Source organism: Panthera tigris, chromosome A3 (genome assembly GCF_018350195.1).
Source record: "Panthera tigris isolate Pti1 chromosome A3, P.tigris_Pti1_mat1.1, whole genome shotgun sequence".
NCBI classification, from domain to species: Eukaryota; Metazoa; Chordata; class Mammalia; order Carnivora; family Felidae; genus Panthera; species Panthera tigris.
This window is the reverse complement of record NC_056662.1, coordinates 38,473,079-38,493,234: the sequence shown is the minus strand read 5'-3', so window position 1 is coordinate 38,493,234 and position 20,156 is coordinate 38,473,079. Positions and strand designations below refer to the sequence as shown.

At 44.6% G+C, this 20,156-nt stretch overlaps 1 protein-coding gene across 2 annotated transcripts in view; it reads right to left on the bottom strand.

Moving 5' to 3' along the window:
• Window positions 1-20,156, bottom strand: part of ISM1 (isthmin 1) — a 73,211-nt gene that overhangs the window by 4,815 nt on the left and 48,240 nt on the right. For both annotated transcript variants that reach the window (XM_042980924.1, XM_007086825.3), the window contains exons 3-4: window positions 12,175-12,439; window positions 3,277-3,420 (exon numbers count right to left, since the gene is read on the bottom strand). In XM_042980924.1, coding sequence (XP_042836858.1) covers window positions 3,277-3,420; window positions 12,175-12,439 — 409 coding nt within the window. The remainder of the gene's footprint in view (window positions 1-3,276; window positions 3,421-12,174; window positions 12,440-20,156) is intronic.

Genomic DNA, 20,156 nt, shown 5'->3' with positions numbered 1-20,156 from the left:
TAAAACCCCAGATACCATTTGCAGCATGAAATCAGATCCAAATGTGCCTGAATTAGCCTTTTTTTTTTTTACCATATTTTTATTTTTTTAGAGAGAGTGCAGTGTAAGTGGGGGAGAGGGGCAGAGGGAGAGATAGAATCTTTTTTTTTTTTTTTTTTTTTTGAGAGAGAGAGAGAGAGAGAGAGAGAGAGCCAGGGGCAGAGAGAGAATTCCAGGAGAGGCAGAGGGAGATAGAGGCAGAGGGGGAGAGAGAGAGATAGAGAGAGAGAGAAGCGGGGCTTACCCCAAGCAGGATTTGTGTTTACCTAAAGCGAGGCTCGAGCTCACCTGATGTAGGACTTGAACTCACGAACCATGAGACCATGACCCAAGCCAAATTCATATGCTTAATGACTGAGCCACCCAGGTGCCCCTGAATGAGTCTTAAGGAACTCATTCACTAGGCCCAGGAATGGGGTTTGGGGCAGTGGGGGACACATGTCTGCAAGGCTGTCTGTCTGCTGGTGTCAGGGTGACAAACTGAACTAGAGGCAATGGTTAATATTTTGTCTAGTGGCCAATACCAGTTTTAAGGACTGACTGGGTTAAAATTATAACTAGTCTGGTGACGTTGGGGAAGACTCTTTACCTTTGTATGCCTCAGCTTTTGCATCTGTAAAATGGAGAGAAATAAGTGCCCCACCTCATAGAGCTGAATGCATTCAACAAACTATGTGTAAAGAAAGCACTGTAGTTAAGCGGTAACTGTTGGTTGAGAGTTTTCCCTGGTTGAGAAAACCAGTTTTCCCTGGTTGGTTGAGAGTAGCTCATTTTGAGGATGTCGCAGTCCACAACTAAAGACCAGATACCTCAAATTCTAGGACTTTCAGCATTGACAACGATGCTTCAGAGAGAATACACCGACCTTGTCATTACTTGCTCTGAGGGACTGAACTCAGCTTGCCTCATACTTCTTGGTTCCTCTTTCATCCCCAAACTACCATTCCCATCCAGGCTTCCCTTATGGACAGGAATCCTGTGCTAGCTGAGGCATCCAAGGAGGCTGGAATGGTGGAGAGCCTTGGCTGCCTGCTAGGTGTGACTTGATTTCCTTTAAGGGGCTCTCTCTGACTTTATGTGAGGCCCCTTGAACTTATTTGTAGGGTTGACTTAGGGGACAAACTTTTACTGGGTAATCACTGCCAGGCTGGGGATATTGCCTGCCCCACGACTCCTTCCAGTAAGGCTGAGAATCAACAAACCAAATAAAGAAAAAGATCCTGTAAAAAAAAAAAAATCCTTCATGAAGCCCTGAAAACCTGGAAGGCCGAGGAACAGAGAGGCAGAAAGGATGGAAGGAGGGCAAGATCAGATGAGAAGAAAATGTATGAACAGTGCTGCTGGGCATGCTGCTCTTGGTGGTGAGAGAAAATGAGAAGGAAACATTAAAAATGGTGGCAGAGAAACATTCACAATGGTGGTCACCAGGTGGTAGACTTGGATCCGGATGCCAGCCTGGGAAAAGAAATAACAGGCAAGCCCCCAAGCCCTGACAGTAAATGCCATCTGTATCCATTACTGGCTGAGCCGCATATCCTTCCTCCTGGTGGCAGTGGAATAGTTTAATGGTTAAGAACATGAACTCTGGAACCAGACTGCCTGGATTCACATTCAAGATTCATCACTTGCTGCTTGTATGACTCGTACAAGTTAATCCCACGCCTGTTTCCATAGCTGTCAAGTGGGTACAATAGTAAATACTTATTTCATGAGGCTATTGCAAGGATTAAATAAATAATGCCCCCAAAGACCTGAGAAATTGGCTTGATACTTAAGTCCTCAAACAATCCTATTCTTCATGATCTTCATTACATTTTGTTTTCCTTCTTCACCATCTTCGCTTTCTTTATCTTCATCTTCGCCTTTGTTTTCTTGTTTTATCTCATCTCCATCATCATCATCTTCTTCATACCGTCCTTCTCTCCCTTCTTCCTTTTCTTCATGTATTTCTCCTCTTCCCCCTTCTCATGTTATTATTTATCGGTATATTTTGTACCCACCTAAATCCCATCACACCAGACTTCCAACTCAGCTTCATTACGGTGAGCATAGGAAAGATCGGGAAGAGCATCTTGATGGTTCCTCCATTTTCTGAAATCCACCTGCATGGCTGACATGGAGCCCAAGCTGCCGCTTGTTAAATGTCAGCCCCATTTTCTACACATGCCCCTTTGCTAACAGACACATGTCCAGTCTGATCCTTCCTCTCTCCCCTCAGAAACCCCTTTGCTCTTTCACTTCTTTTCTGTTTCAGATCTCAGCCTTATGGTCTGACAACCAAGTTTCTAGGAGTAGGAAAAGGAAGTCTGGGGGTGCAGGGATCTAGTTTTCTGCCTCTGATATTCATCTTTCAGATGAAGCCATTTGGAATGTACAGTTTCTTGGAAGAACCTGAGATATTATTTGAAGCTGGCATTCTACCTGGCAACGGGACACAAAAGTAAATGTAAAACTGCAGATCAGGAGCTGGTAAATTTTTTTTGTAAAGGGGCAGAGAGTAAATGTTTTAGGCTTTGTGAGTCCCATGTAGTCTTGGTTGCATATTTCTTCTCCCACCCCTACTCACCCTCCTCTCCCTCCGTTTCCTCCTCCTCTTCCTTCTGCTCCTTCTCCCCTTCCTTCTTCTTGACCCTTTAAAAATGTGTAGGCCATATAAAAACAGGCCACATTTTGACACCCAACTGCCATAGACAGTCACAATTATTCTTTTACCCCCAATGGCCTCTCTCCAATTGCAATTAGTTTAGTTTTTAAAACACTGGCAATGCAGTTTAAAGGGATAATTAACTGCCAGGTTTCCTCTGTCTCCTCCCTTGGAGGCTTCAGCAACTCTCACACATCACCGACAGGGCTACCTGCATGGTTCTCCTGTATGTGGCTGTCAATCCACTCATCCTGGCTTCCTTATCAGACCACAAATGTCTGTCTGCGTCTCTTCAAGGCACAACAAATCCCACATCAAAGTCTCAAGTTAAACAGAATCCCCCCTTTAAATTAAACAAGTACACTGTGGCATTGCATTCTAGGTCATGGCTATAGGGATTGTGCATAAGGCTCAGAAAACCCATCTTTTCATCCATTCAGCTCATTATGCTTGTGTTAGCTCTTGTTGTTTCAGCCTGGTCAGAATTCTTACTAGGGAAATGGTTGTCTTTTAGAAAGTCACTTTCTCTAAGGCTTAAAAATAAGTTAAAAACTTCCCCCCGAACTTGGAGCCACTCCCCTGTGTATACCAACCTGGGCAGTTTGGACGATCACATGTCCTAGATTCTGTTGCGGTACATGCGTAGCCACAAGACCTAGTCCGTTTCTGGTTGCCGTTCCCACAGGTGACACTGCAGACAGACCAGAGACTCCAGTCGCCCTCACCATCTGTGGAATCTGGAAGGGAGCCAGGGATACGGTCACCAGCCTCGCCCAAGGAGTCCCCAAATCCCTCTTGTCAAGCAGCCTGCCAGTTGTCTTCTTCCATCGTTCTCACTGTTGGAGAGGACTAGATGCCAGCTGGAGGCAAAAGGCTTATGGCTCCAGGGTTCATTCTAGGGATTAGCTTCATGAGACCAGGACTCTGTCTGAGGTTTTGAGCACTGTGATGGTCAGCACACAGCCAGGGCCTGACTTCTAGAAGGTGCCCGGTCAGTGCTTATTGAGAATGCCTGCATTTGTAGAGTATGGGCTCATGGAATACTATGGTAGGTAGTTTTCAAAGATGGCCACCATCAGTTCTTTCCCTCCTATTACATACGAGACAGAGAGAGAGAGAGAGAGAGAGAGAGAGAGAGAGATTGAGAGAGAGTGTTTATTTCCCCTTCTTTAAAATCTGAGCTGACTTTGGCCTTAAGAGGGCCTGGCAGCTTCTGACTTTGCTCTAGGCAATCTGGTCACTGTGAAAGAAACTGAGGCTAAACTTGTGAATTGTGGGACACCGCATGGAGATGGAGGAGGCACATGAGGGGCTGCAAGGCACACGCACATGAGTGAAGCCTTGTTGAACCTTCCAGCCCTTCCCAGTGGACAGATGAACACAGTGGATGCTTAGGAGCACACCAACTGCCTAGTGGGGCCCTGCATGAACTCCTGAGCCACAGAATCATGATAAATAATAAACTGCTGGTTTTTTTGTTTGTGTTTTGTTTAAAATTTTTATTTTAGAGAGAGTGAGAGTGCAAGTGGGGGAGAGGGGCAGAGGGAGAGAGAGAGAGAAAGAGGGGGAAAATCTTAAGCAGGCTCCATGCTCAGCTCAGAGTCTGATACGGGGCTTGATCTCATTACCCTGGGATCATGACCTGAGTCGAAATCAAGAGTTGGATGATCAACTGACTGAGCCACCCAGGCACCCCTAAAACCATTGTTGTTTTGGGATGGTTTGTTATACAGCAGTAGATAACTGCTACATAAAGGTAGAGCTAGAAATGATCCTTTGAGGTCATCACTCAATATCTATCCAATGAATATTTATTGAGCCCCTATTATATGCCAGGCATAATTCTAGTTATGTGGGAAATATCATTAAATAAAACTTTCAAAGACTTTTTTCCTGGTGGAACTAATATTTTAGTAAGAAGAGTCAGACAATAATCAATAAAAAATGAGTAAGTTATACAGTGTATTAGAAGTCAATAAATGATAAGGAAAAAAGGAGTGGACCAAACTGGGGGGTGGGGGTGCTGAGAATGTGAGTGGTGTGAGGAAGGTTGGTATATTATCAAGATGAAGTTCCTCTTTTAAAAGTAAAGAAACCAAGTCCTGGAGGGACTGGGGAACTTACCCAACGTCATAAGGGTAATGGAGAGGAAAGCTTGGGCCCTAGTGCTAAGCCCTCGGTCTGCACAGCATGATCCCCTCTGAAGCATCTGCACTCTGTAATACTTTCTCCTGGTTTGTCCAGATCTTCCTACAGCCTTGGGGCTGCCGCCAATGCCAAACTTGGAGCTACAGGCATGTGCTTTGCAGGGAAGGGGCCCTCTCTGTTCATAACAGGTCGCGGTGATTGTTATGATGTAGGCCCATCAGGAATGTAGTCCACACATGTTTCTACCTGCAGGGTGGGCCCTGTGCCAGCCTCCCAGGCTGCTGTTTGCATGGCATCCACTCTGAACACTCCTCAGGCAAACACAGGGCCTCCGAGTCTCCTCAGCCCATTAAACGGAGTTGGGGAGGGGGGTGTCGTTCATGGTTGTGTCCTCTTCCCTAACCGAGAGCAGAGAGTTTGCCCACACCTTGCCTGCCCCAAGGGCCCCCATCCATTTCTTCTCTCTCCCCAAAAAGGAATCTTTTTGTATTTTGATTATCTTCTAAGAAATGGTTTTCCAGCAACAGGGCCGAGCAGGTGTTTGAAACTACTGTCTCGTGTGAAGGAGTTGGGCCCATTTCCCCAGTGTCAGCCTCTCCATCTCTCTTATCTCTTACTAGGCATCAACAGTAGAATTAGAGAGACAAGTTGCTTCCAGAGGGCGAAACCACCTCAGTAAGGGTGGTTGCTGCTCCCTCCAAGACCTCTGTGGTCTGGTATCTCTTGGTAATCTCCCCCCGAGAACACCAGAGCAATCATGAGATCACACTCTGGTCAGTGGGAACATCCAGGTGCAGTGGGTTATAGGCACACACTAACACACTGAACCACATCCGACACGTACCACCAAGACCAGATTTGTTGAAGGGAACAACGACAACAAAAGTCACAAGTAAAGGTCGTAATGTCATTAGACTCATAAAGGGGACGGTGGGCAAGTCAGAGAAAGCTTACTAAATCAGATAAGTAGAGTTTATGTCATGGATATGCTAGGTACATAATCCAGTGATGCCAAGTGGTGTAGCTGTTTTGCTCAGCCAAAGCAATGGGACCTCAACCATCTAGATCTCCTACAGCCTTTCCTTCCTGTTGCAGTAAAATGGAGAGACATTTTGGAAAATATCTTTGACCTTTAAGATTCTAACATTAAACCCGCCATGAGGCTTATATTGGAATCTTTGCAGAAGGTAATTTCTGGTCTTGGTTTCTTGGATCTAAATTATTGAATGTTAATACTGTGTTGGATATGTGAAAAATGACTTCCATCATTCCTTTCCCCATATCTGCCCTTCGGTTACTCTCTTCTCCTGCCCACCCCAGCCTGGGCCATGTGACTTGCTTTGGCCAATGGGAAAATAGCAAACATGATGCAAACAGAGGCAGGAAAAGTGTTCGTGAATTAGGGTTTGCTCTCTTGACACAGAGAACTCTTCCATCACTATGTGAAGAGCCTGGGCTGGCAACCTGGGGGGTGAGGGACCAGTTAGAGAGAGGCCCCAGCCACCCCAGCATGCCCAGCTATTCAGCTGGGGCCCCATCATTGAGTAAAGCCATCCTATACTATCCAGCCCCAGCCAAGCCAGCCCAGAGCTGAATGACAGTTCAGGCAAAGTTCAGACTCTTTTCTTTTTTTCTTTTTTTTAAATGTTTATTTTTGAGAGACACAGAGAGGCAGAGAGAGAGCATGAGCAGAGGAGGGGCAGAGAGAGAGGGAGATAGAGAATCCCAAGTAGGTCCCATGCTGTCAGCGCTGAGCTGGATATGGGGCTTTGAACTCATGACCTGAACCCAAACCAAGAGTTGGACGCTTAACCGACTGAGCCACCCAGACACCCCAAAACTGTAGATTCTTAAGAAAGAACCCATTTGTTCTTTTAAGACACTAAACTTAGGGGGTGGTTTCTTAAGCAGCAAAAGTTACCTGTTACAAATACACCATAAAATTCTCTCTAAAATATGCTCTCTAGATGGCTAGCAGAGTCTGGAACAATGAAGGGTTTATTATCCCAATAAGTGGCTCTCTTCATGTTATTATTTTTTTTGTTTTTTTAAAAGCATAAAGAGAAAGAGAGAGAAAAAATGAGCAGGGGAGGGCCAGAGAGAAAGGGGGACAGAGGATCTGACACAGGCTCTGTGCTGACGCAAAGAGCCTGACGTGGGTCTCGAACTCAGGAGCTGAGTTCAGATCATGACCTGATCTGAAGTCAGACAACCAACTGAGCCACAAAAGCACCTCTTCATGTTTTTATTTTAAATGCTCACAAAGCCACTGATTTTTCCAATTTTTCAAAACATGGTCCCCCAAATCAGAAACAGAAAAGCTCCATACCCATGTGGCTAATCATTTCTATTAGGTTAGCAATGAAATGAAGCCACCTCCTAGGACAAAGCGTGTATGTCCACTCACAACCCTGCAGGCTCCATAGCATACTGTCCCAGATAAATGTCCCAGCAAAGACCCTCCTCTTGGGTAATCTCTATTTGTTTAATGAATGCAAAGGACAGAAAGCTTTGAGGGCAGTATTCCTTTCTGTTATAGCAAAACAAGCCTGTTGTCATGTGCTCACCTGCCAGGGAGCATCGCTCAGAGCAGAAAATGAATATGAACAACAGTAACCACTAAGATGACAACAATGACAGTAAAAGACAGTTCCTGTGACATCAAAGAGCTCAATGAAGGAAGAAAACAATCCACAGGGTACTGGGCTGAGAGCTGGGTCTCAATCATGTCATTTGAAATTTTAAAGTAGTGATTAAGCAGTTTCAGGTCACTAGAGTTCTGTGGGACAGTTATAGTGTCTGGGCAACTGGAGTGATTTGGGTCTTGGTCACTGGCAAGCCTCCACCACTAATCCTAGATGAGAGTGGCTACCAATTATTGAGGGCCTGCTTTAACCAGCTTCTCTGTCTAAATACACTGATTAAACTCCTATAATAATCCTGTAAGGTAGGTAGAAACTTCCTCCTTTTATGGATAAGGAAACTGAGGCTCAGAGAGGTTAAGGGTCTTGCCTAAGGACACACAGCTCAAGCCTGGCAGATCTGGGATTAGATGTGAGGTCTCTGTGGCAGCATGCTGTTCTATATCCTGGTACTCCTGCAGCTTTAATTCTGGCCCATGTTGGCCTCTCTTTTTTAAGACACCCACTTATGTGGCCATAATTCAACATTACAAAGAAAAAGTCTCGACAAAAATCACTGTGAAATCTATTAAAATAGGACCATGACCAGTCAGAGAATTGCAAAGAACTGAGTCCCAACCCAGGTTTACAGTAAGCGATGCCTATCTGATTTCATTATATGGTTGATTCAGAACAATTTTGGCAATGGTATTCTACTATTTGACAGAAAAATATTTACTCGGATTCTTTCTTGGTCCTTGATGATACCTTAAGTGTCTACACAGAAGGTATTTAAAATGCAGCATCTCAAATTGAGTCCAAAATTGAGCCAACCCGTGGTCACATCATATGTTTCCACAATCGCAACTTAGGTGTAACTAACTCCCATTGTGTATTTTAGAATTTATTCTAAAGATGCCATTAAATTCTATTTTTTTTACACCAACATTTTTTTTGAAGAACTCTTTGGCCACAAACATTTAAATTCTTACGAAAGATCCTCCCTTCAAAAATCCGAGATCAACTCCCACCACAAAGGCCAGTTCCTGTGGTGATTTTCACACATACTTAGGCACAGTGAGTCTCGCTGCTTTGCCACCGCAGGAACCTCGCCATCCTGGGCCATGTGTTCATTCCCTCTGTCCTTCACCACACACATCATAGGGATAAATACTTAGACATTGTTTAGTAGTTTCTTATTGATTGAAATAAAGGGCATTCAGCTCATCCGATGCTGTGTGGAATTCTGGAAATCACACGTTCCTTGGGAGCCCGTCAGGGAAGTAACTAATCATTCATTCATTCTGCCTGCTACTGAGCATTTACAACATGCTCAGAGTCTTGCTAGTCAAAGTGTGGTCTGAGCACTGTCAGCTTCATCTATGGCATCAGATGCTGCATTTTAAAAGACCCCAGGTTAGGGGCGCCTGAGTGGCTCAGTCAGTTAAGTGTCCGACTTCAGCTGAGGTCATGATCTCATGGTTAGTGGGTTCAAGCCCCATATAGGGCTCTGTGTTGACAGCTCAGGGCCTGGAGCCTGCTTTGGATTCTGTTATCTCCCTCTCTCTCTGCCCCTCCCCTGCTTGTGTTCGTTCTCTCTCTCTCTCTTTCTCTCAAAAACAAACAAACAAACATTAAAAAAAAAGACCTCCAGGCTATTTGTGTGCACACTGAAACCCAAGAAGCACTCCCTTAGGGATATTTTAAGGGACGAGATTTTCTTTATAAAGTAGCAATCCTGATATCTGCTCTAAGGATGAGGAAGTTACCAAGAGATAGTCCAAACCCATGAAAGATGGGGGTTTCCCATGGCCCAGGGATGCTGTGAGATCCAGATGTGGGATACTGCACAGGTATTTTAGGCCTAGAGAGCTGGGGTGAAGGTGACAGAGGCAACCACAGGAACTGTCCTAGTAGAAGCAAATTCTATACTCAAGATTGAAATGGACGATGTTCTTAATGTTCATGAATTTGGGAGAGTGTATTCTGTAAGAGCTTTAGATGCAAAAGTTGTTTCTAGTGGTGGTCTTCAACTTCGATGAGCATGAGAATCACCTGCTGACCTTGGCTGAGAAAAGAAAGAAACAAAAAAGCAAAGAAAGACCAACTCCAGGTCTCACTCCTGGACACTCTACTTCAGCAGAAGGACAGCAGCATCTCTCAAACTAGGCTGCACACCGGAGTCACTCATGGAGCTTTGAAAAACTAATGCTTGGGCCTCAACCCGAGAGATCCCAATATAACTGGTCTGAAGACAAGTCTCGGCATCGACTTTAAAAAATTGCTGGGGTGAGTATAATGAGCAACCAAGAATGAGAACCATTGCTCTGGGATAGTGGTGCTCAGTGTACCAGAACCTCCGGAAGGCCTGTTCAAACACAGATTTTGGGGACCCCACCCCAGAGTGTCTTATTCAATAGGCCTGGGGTTGGGGCCTGAAGATCTGCATTCCCATCACAGTCTCAGGTGATGTTGATGCAGCGGATTTGGGGTTTACACTTTGAGGAATGTTGGTATAGAGAGAGATGGGGCTGGGACCAGGATTGGCATTTTATTTTCATTTTTTTTTTTAATGTGTATTTTTGAGAGAGACAGAGTGTGAGCAGGGAAGGGGCAGAGAGAGAGGGGAAGACACAGAATCTGAAACAGGTCCCAGGCTCCTAGCTGTCAGCACAGAGCCCAACATGGGGCTTGAACTCTGAAAGGCGAGATCATGACCTGAGACAAAGTCAGGCACCAAACTGACTGAGCCACCCAGGTGCCCCAAGGATTGGCATTTTTAAACATGCAACCAAGGGATTCTGATGTGGAGGGTCTGAGCTCCATTCTTTGAAACAATGTTCTGTATGTGCTGAGCAAACAGCTTAACCCAAAAACCAGTGGTGACATGTCAGACTGGCACCCAGGGATCCTCTGTGTTTCTCTTGCTCAACACCATGGGACTTTTCCCCTCATTTCTATCTTCTAATCTAAGCATCCATTTCTATTGTCCTAAAGGATGTGCTATGTTTTATTCCCTAGAGAGGTAGAATAACACAATGGTTAAGAGAACAGATGCTGGACTCGGACCACCTGAGATGAATCCTAGGTCTTGACCCTTCAAGTCAAATTATTTAACTTCTCTAGCCTTCAGTTTTTCCATCTGTAAAATGGGGTATCTGCCTCAAATTGCTGATTAAATAAGCTAATATATGTGAGATTCCATGAAGTGGGACTGGTGCATGGGGAGTGCTATATAAACGTTGATGATTATTCCCAGTCCTTTCTCTTAGAAACAGATAAATTGGACTTCTTCCAGAAAAGGGGGAAGGTTTGAGAAGCCTCCTGGCTGGAAAGAATATGGGAGTTCTCTTTCTGCTACCCTAGTATTTGATGTGTATCTTTGCCATGGCACTGTTTTCCTCTCTCACTTAACTTTTCTCCCTTATCCACAGACGGTGAGATCCTCATTAGGGAAGACCCATGTCTTTCTAACTTTTGGATTCCCGGAGCCTAGCATGGTGGCAGACACAATGCATGATCTTCAGAAAAGGTCTTCCTGCTTTGGAAGTTGCCTGCTATCATCTATTAGCAGCAGAAACGACTCTCCAATATACAACTGGTCTTACTACTGAGAAATGGAGGTAAGGGTGAGAAGGCAATGGTGTGAGACAAATCATCTCCATTGTATAGCATTTGTTCCTAAGGCTGCAGATGGTGAAGCCACAAGAACACTGTCACGATGGGTGAATTTGTAAGATATCAGATATTCTCATAACATGAGGCAGATTGCCTGATTCCCCACAAAGCCTTGCCAGGTCTGTTTCATTTCCTCTTTTTGCACACATGAGATGTGTTTCCCAGCTTTCCTTGCATCTATGTGGGCCATATGACTACGTGTCACCAACAGAATGTGGTGTGGTGGTGTGCTAAGCAGATGTGATGTGTATCATCTCCAGGCTGAGGGGTTAAGATCATGAGTGCCTTTTCTAGGCTCCCCCTGTCCCCTTGGCTGCCAGCCAAGGAGCATAACTCAGGTCCTGATGGTTTGCCGAGCTCCAACATGGAAGAAGCCTGGATCCCTGAATGACTGAGTGGAGCTGAGTTTCCCCCACTGTCTCCCACTCCGACTCAAGTGAACCATGATTTTTATTATTTAAATCACTGAATTTGTAAGTTGTTTGTTACCTCACTTCTCCTACTCTAAAAACATGGGAAACTAGAAATCCCAACTTGGGGTCTTCACATTTATTCGTGGGGGAGCCTTACTTTGACAACCTGTGAAGCACATGTTCATGTGGATTCCCAAGGGCTGCTCCACTGCCAATGTCAAACATAACATGGTTGCCTGGTCAACAGAGGCAACTGGACACATCTCTTTTTACTAAATTGATTTTTAGTATGAATTTTTCAGTAAAATATGCAAGGAAGTTAATTTGGTGCTATCTTCACTTTTAGAAATAAAACTTTTTTGGGAAAAAAAGCAGAATGTCAAAGATCCGTAACTAAAAAAAAAAAAAAAAAAAATTCTCTCCTAGGATAATTGGTATGATTTAAAAATTATAGGCTTTCCAGAAAAATGTGGCTGCTGGTGCCTCCTTGGGGCTTCTGTGGAACAAAGTCTTTATGAAGACCAAAAACCACATACTGTAAACTGGGTTTTGCTTGGCTCCGTGTCCATTAGGCCTCATCATCCTCATTTATTCTCCCCATCAATTTTAGATCGCTGGGTGGTAAACTCACCATATTCTGGCTGGTCTTTGGTTTCAAAAGTCCGGTGGCCTGGGGCTGGACGGTCCCACCCCCTGGGGGGGTTGAGGAAGTTGCTGTCGTCTGAGGTACTGTCGTACTTATAGTCTTGGTCCCCGCTGTTGGCCCTTGTCAGGGACAAGGACCTCTGCCACCAGGCCCTCCAGTCAGGGGACGGGACTGACCAGCTGGGCTTATTCTCCGGATGCTGATCTTTATCTGCCTCAGAGTCAGGACCATCCACCACCTCTATGGTGACCTGAAGAATTCAGAACAGGGCAGAGTCAATGAGGAGTTGACAGTCTCCAAACTAGGTACCCTCAGAAGAAAGTCTAAGAGAGTAGAGGGAAATGATGGCTGTGTCCCTCATGGAGGAAAGCTGAGACCACATGGCGATACGGAATGGAAAACACCCAGGAATGGCCCAAATGAACCACATGACCAGACAGAACTGATGTACATGGGCCTCAGGTTGTGAGGAGACAGTTCATCACTAGGGTTCCTGATTTTCTGATGACTACATTGCTGGGAAGTCTTTAATTCAAGAAGTAAACATGTACTATATGTGTTTTTAAGGTGACACAAGAATAATTATAATAAAACCAAACACTTCTTGAGTACTAAATCTGTAACCAGGCACTGTTTTATGTGTTCTACATATATTAATTTATTTAATCCTCATAATAACCGAATAAAGTTGGTACTACTGATTGGCCCCTATGGTTGACTATCTGAAAAGATGGCCTCAGCAATTCATCCCATCTTTGTATTAAGAAGTGGAAGTTATTTCCTCTTCCTTTTATTCTGGCCCAGTCTTGTGACTTACTTTGTTCAGTAGAATATGATAGGAGTGACGCTGTGACAAGCCTCATGAGGTCTTGCAGCTTCCATTTTCATTCTCTTGGAATGTTCCTACCACAAGGTAAGGAAGCCTTACACATAGTGAAGAGAGAGGCCACTTAGCAGAGAGCTGAGGTACTTCAGCCAATGGCCAGCTCCAGGGACCCAGTCATGTAAGTAAGGCCATCTTGGATGCTCCAGCCCAGTTGGGTTACCACAGTCAATACCATGTGGACCAGAGACAAGCTCTTTTGGCTGAGCCCTGTTCAAATGCCTAACCCACAGGACTGTGGGCAATCCAGGATCATCGCTTCAAGCTGTTAAATTTTGGTTGCTAAACAGCAACAGGTTAGCTTTTTGCAGAGAAGTTAACAACTTGCCGAAGGTCACACAGAGAGTGAGTGGCAGATGCAAACTGTCTAGCCCTAAAGCCCATGCTCTCAACAACTCTGTGACACTGACTCTCAAAAGGTAATAGAAGTACTGTCCCCTCATGCAAATAGGGGGGCAAGAAGGCCACAGAGGCTGGTGGGGACTGGCCGCCACAGGTTGTGTAGAGGTGTGAGCACACAGTCCTCAAGAGCCGCAATTGTGACTTTCACCCATCCCACATCCAGACTCTGCGTGCACTCCTCAACTGACCCTGAGGGTCAGAGCAGATAATCCCAGAGCCAAGGTTAGAACTTGCTCTTGGATGTACAGAGCCTAGTTTTGAAGTCACGGGGCTGGAAGAATGGAGTTTCTTGGCTCTGAGAGACAATCAACGTAGAGAAACTTGTTAAAAAAATATAATAAAAGACTCATTGGGTTCCTTTGGCCATCACATAGCGCTTGCAACACCCCCTGGATGAGTTGTGTGCAAATGAATCAGAAACATGTGCTCCGAGTAATCAGCGCAAGATGTACTGGGCAGATGCGTTTCCAGTTTTGCCCTAACTCGACATCTGAGAGAGTTGCTGGGATGCTCTGCCAAATTGCACCAGGGTGTGCCCATCTCTGAGACAAACAGCCCCTTCCTTGTGTACTAGGAATGGGGAGGTTTGAATTCTACTCACTTTGACATTCCAAGGAGGTTGCCCAGCCTATGTTAGGCCTGGGCTATGGCCTTGTGTGGTCCAGACACAAGGTGAAGGGTATGACCATCAGTCCCAGAGTATCCTCGGGCTACAGGAAGCCAAGTGAATCTTTTTCTGGTGTGGGATACCTAGAAGGGCATCATTGGCTTTATTCCATGCCACCATCATCTCCAGCCTGGTAAGCATCTCTTGTATATTAATAAATAGTTATGGAATGTTTAGTAGTCTTCCAGAAAGGAAAAAAGGGAAGAGAAGAACAGGAATACCTCATACATCTTATATCACTGCTGTTTGTTGCAAAGGCTGGTTGCTGGAGAGTGACTGGGACCCACATGCAGCCCTGGGAGGACAGGTGCCCCTGGAATGCACAGCTGGGTGGTGCAGAACTGAGCCAGGTAGTGACAGGGCAATGCTGAGCCTTCAGAGACATAACCTTTCTCTTCTGCAGTCTCATTCCCCTCTGCCTACAGACTGAACGACTGAGCCGCAACAATCATCTGTAAGGCTATTAAGGGTCTCAGAGGGGAGAAGCTGCCAAGAGCCAGGCAAGCCTGCAATTATGGTAATGAAATCAGTCTCTGGGTAGAAGATAAGGGGGAACGTGCCCAACGGTTTTGGTATTCCATTTGTATTCAGACTGGAGTCGAAGGGATTGCCTAAGCAGACGTGCCCTGCAATTTCTCCAAGCTGGGAATAAAAACAATTTCATGTTTTAAGCTATTACCGTCAATACGATTTTTCCCCCCAAACTGTTGCTCAGGTCCAAACAAAATAGATTTGTTGCCTGGCCAGGCAATAAGTAGCAAAATGCGAATTTACTCCAAAAACCATATCGATGACTGAATCTTAACAGCTTAGAGGTTTCTTTTTCCCCTTTAGTTTCTGGCCACAGCCCCAACTGAATTAAAAACAAAACAAAACAAACAAAAAAACAAAAACACACATAAATCTTAAACCCACCCTTCCCTGCAGTTAATAATGTGGAAATCTCATACTGATATCAGAAGAAGAAATCTAATCTTGAACCTGAAATTTTATAGGCATCCAATTAAAGAAACTTAATGAGCATGATCAGTGGCTTCTTGGATGGCAGAGATTAGTTTTATATTTCCTGTTGCTCTCATTCTTATTTACATGTTCTTCAGCATCAAAGAATGTGTGGATAAAGATGCCTTAAACAATAATCAATGTGACAGGCTGAAGATGTGGGAGTATAGCAGATTTCCAAGCCAAAAAAGATGCTAGACCTTACTATCTTTTCTGTTCCTTAATATGCATAATTGATGTGCTTTAGTATATTTATTTTTTCTGGACTTTTCCACACCATGAATCAAGACAGTACAAGAAAGAGAACTCTTTTAAAAGACCCAAGTCCAACTTCTGGCAGGAACTTGTCAGCTCCAAAAAAAAAAAAAAAAAAAGTCCGAAATAAGTGTTGATTTGGGGAATTCTGACCAAAATTGGGAAGTGAGGATAAGATCCTATGAAGTGCTACCAGCTTCTTTCCTTCTCTTGATAGTTATTTGTTAGAAACAAACTCTTTACATTAACTTGCTCTGAAAAGCACTTTTCATAGAGAAACTAACACATTTCTCAGTCTATTGGTTAATAAACTAATGACTCTGCGAATACATAAGCTTTGACCTCTCAATTCGGGAGAATCTTCTAGAATCTTTTAACTCAGTCCTCTAGGCCTGGAGACCTCTGGTGATTAGGCAGGTGTGGGTTGGTATTTCCCAGACAGGAAAATGAACCCTGTATGGTGAAGTGATTTCCTCAAGAGCACAGAGCATCCAGACAAGGAAATAATCTCCAGTGAAGAGTTAGGTCCCAGATTACGCTCTCCCTCCTTCCATGACAAATGCAGCAGAAAGAACACAAAATGGACTAAGGAAGTATATAATCTCTGCCTCTCAGACTCACCGATGCTCCAAAACACAACTACAGTAACCCAGCGGTTACCAGTAACTGTGGTTAGTACTTTGAGGTTTGCAGTGTGCTTGCCCAAACATTATTACTTGTTCTTCACTAGTTAGATCTGAATTTCAGGCACAGAAACTGGATTGGAGAATTCAAGTTCCTGAGGGGAACAGCAACGTGCAGAGCTGGTCTCAAAACTAGTTCTTGTGATTCCCAGTTATTTTTTTTTTAAGTTTATCTATTTATTTTCAGAGAGAGAGAGAGAGAGAGAGAGAGAGAGAGAGAAAGAAAGAGAGAAAATGCAAGTGGGGGAGGGGAAGAAAGAGAGGGAGAGAGAGAAACCCAAGCAGAATCTGTGATGTCAGTGCAGAGCCCTATGTGGGGCTCGATCTCACAAACTGTGAAATCATGACCTGGGCTGAAATCAAGAGCCAGACTTAACCAACAGAGCCACCCAGATGCCCCTGATTCCCAGTTATTTTATACATGTTTCCTCTGTCATCTTAATCCACTATCATCACCAACCTGAATCTACCCATTTGGGGACACTTACCATATACCTGTCTCTGTGTTAAGTGCTTCACGTGGATGATCTCATTTAATTCCCACAACAAACCTTCTTTTGTTCAGTATTGTACTACAGAGGTACTCATGGGTAATATTATCATGCTCATTTTATAGATAAGGACACTGAGGCATAGAGAGGTCAAGTCACCTGCAGGAAAACATAGAGACCAAGCCTGGTAGATTCAATGGTGATGCCTGATCCAATGCAGCTCAGTGTTCTGGACAACATGCTCCCATGAGAATCTTAACAATATAGGCTTGTCCACATAGCTGTGTGGGCCCATGTCTTGGGCACAGAATTTCTTGTTTCTTCCTCAGTCAGACCTGCCATTCCAAAAGTATTTTAGAGAAAAAGGAGGAGCGGAAATCAAAAGTAGTAGCCTGCCCAACTCATCTGGTTGTATCTTAAGGCACTCAAGAGGCCTATGACCATGTAAATAAGTCTGCAAGTAAAAAAAAAAAAAAAGAATTGGGTGACTATTTTAAGTCTCCCTCAATTGGAAAAAAGAAATAAGTATATTGGTTGAAACTAATACTAATTTCGGCTTGATCCAGAAAAGAGAAGTATTTGTTTGTGAATAGCTACTATGGTAATGAAGTGATGCAGTAAGACTAGTAATGAGTTTATTTTAGAGACTTTTGTCTTTGCTATCTGACCATCAGCTGCAGACCAAAAAACCCAGCCAACAATACTAAAGTTCAAGTCTAACTTGTCCTGGGGGAATTTCCTTTCTTTCTGAATGATTTATTTATTTATTTTTAACAAAACCCAACTTCTAGAATTGTTTCAAATTTAATATGGAGATTGTGTTCAGGAGTTTGAGGCTCTTTCTTTCTAATTTGTACATTGTTGCCTTTTCTTTTTCCCACTCACTTCCACAGCCCTAAACCAGTCCCACCTGGCTTGGAGGGGTGGGGTGGAGGTGGGGTGAAAAAAGCTCCAAAAATCCAGGCTTTTTAAAGGATTTCCCTTCCTAAAAGTTAAGAGGTCCAAGAGGGATGTGACAGGCTTGCACAGGCTCAGCAATATCACTTTGCAAAGGTGTGGGCTATTTGGCAAGAGGGACAGCAGACCCTAGTCCTGGAGCGTGGGAAACTCTTCCAGACACTGGGTGGATTGGGTGGGGGGGCTGTTCAGAGAGAGGGTATCAAATTCCTGTTCAGCTCCCCGGCTTCAGAGCAGGACAACTAGGTGTGGGGGCGAAGGGCAGGTTGCCAGGGGAGGGGGGAAGACAAGGCCAGGGGCCCTAGCAGCGGAAGCTGACCCACTGATGCGCCCTTCACCTTCTTCACTCTCCTCCCCAGAGAGACAAAATGCTTTGACGGCCTGGGTGATCAGTGGGCCTGGGTGTCTGCTTGGCTGAACCGCCTCGTGTCAAACCAGTGCATTTCAACAAAAGGGCAGTGCTCTTAAGGAAGGGGCAAGGGCTGCCAGCACAGAAACCATCACCCCCTTTTAGAAAGCACCTCATTTTTAAAGGACCACCAGGGCACTGGTTTACTCAAGTGCAGTGGTGCATGGGGCTGCAGGGGATGGCACTGTGTGTGTCTGTGTGTGTGAGAGTGTGTGTGAGCATGTGTGCTAGTGTACTCACACGCAGACCTAGGATGGGGCGCTCAGGGATGGCAGCTGCTTCGTTCTTTCTTTGAAATCTTTCTGAGTGACCCTTGTGGTCTTCCAGAAAGAAGAGGCCAGAAACACGGCTCAGTTTTCTTTTCTGTCAGGCCAACAGGTCATCAGATCAACAAAACATAGGCTGCTCACCCCTTTCTACTGCCTGAGGAAGGCTAACAGACACGGGGATTACACAAAGCAGAAGTGGAGTGGCCCATTCAGGCAGTGGACAGAAAAGTGGTAGTAGCTTAATCTTCATGGGCTTTGGACTCTACAAGTATCTGGGCTAGAGTACCATTAAATTTTTAATTCATTCTGCCCACAACCCTGATATTTGCAGCTTTGGGGAGACCTATGTTCTTGGGAGTTACGGTGATCTTTGCTGTCCAAAGGGCAACTCAGAAAGGTATGAGGTCCTGAAAGAGCAGCCCTGGCCTCTTTCCACCCTGTGCTCTAAAGCATTCCCTTCAGAAGCAGCACCTGAAGGAGAACTTTTTGTTCTTGAGCTGGGGTGGTGGTAAGACAGAGTGAAAACAAAGCACTGATTGTTTCTTTCCACCTGTTGTAAGTCTATGTAAACAGGTGGCTTGGGATCTGAGAGGACACAAGAACAAATAATTTCCATCTCTGCTGTCATTCCTTTCTGACAGTGCACAGGGAAGCTGCATTTTATGAAAGTGCCAGAAGCTTTGCCAGAATCTGGTGTTTGGCCTTTTCATAACTCACCTCCATTTATTCTTTGCTCCTTGGTTCATTCTAGTTCTCTCCACATCCACCAACTCCAGCAGCCCCTCACCTCAGGAAGCTAAGTGGAACTGTTCCAGAGCATTCTCTCCTTCCTATCCAGCCAAACAACACAGTTGAGGATGATTTAAAATGAATTGTAACCTTGGGTGTTCTATTGACCTCATGCACAGATCCATCATGCACTTCGCGGTTGCCCTGTCTTTCTTTTTGAAAAAGTAATCTGGGTTTCCCAGGTCTAAGGATCTCAACCACTATTCTTCCCTGACATTTAGGTTCATGTTTTAAAAAGGCCCAAGTGAGGTCTGGGGATTTCCAGACTGATGGATTTATCTGGGAGAGAAGGAGGGGGGAACTTGAAAGTGTTGCCCCAAATTTGGTTCTTAGGTAGAGCCCCATGCACTTAGTAACCTTCCAGTGAGAGGACGCTTTCCCTGTAGCCTTCAGTTCGCCTGCATCTGGGTCTTTTCTTGTAGGCTTACCTAAGAAACTCTTAAATCTATTACATTAATAGCTCAATCCTCAGCATTAAGCCCTATAGTACATTTCCCACTCTGGGGGAATAAAAAGGTGAGCCACAACAAACCTAAAATTGTTTGGAGCATGGCCTATCCTCCCCTGGAGTGAAGGTAGTCTGGTCCTGAAACCATAAATTCTATAAAAAAGGAAGAAATCACTTCCTGTAGAGAAAGGCCTGATGGGGAGCACTGTTGAGCAACAGTAAGGAGATGTCTGCACCTTTTTTGCCAATCTGCACCTCCCTCAAGAAGATCCTCTGTTCTTTAGCAGAGAGCCATGCAGCCACTTCCTGGAGAGAGAGGAGTGGAGCAAAAGGCCTGTTTTTCTAATTAATCAATTAGAACAATACAAGACTCATTGGAAATGTTAAGAGGTGCATGATGTGATTTCTGTGTATGAGTTGTCAAAGAATTACCTCCAAAGCACTGTTCACTTCTAGACCCTCAACATTATCCTGCCCTATTTCTTCCCATCTATGCAGACCTGTTCACAATGGAACATAGCATTTTTTTTTTCTCTCGCCTCTGTCTCCATGATCCCTTTGGCACTGTCTTAAGTGGTAGCTGCGACCTTCATATGCATGTCATTTCCTGGAGGGAGAAGGTCTTACATTTCTTAATTTCCCATAACCTAACACAGCACTTTATACACAGTAGGGGCTGGTCAACATTCTAATGGAGGTGTATTCTCCGTGA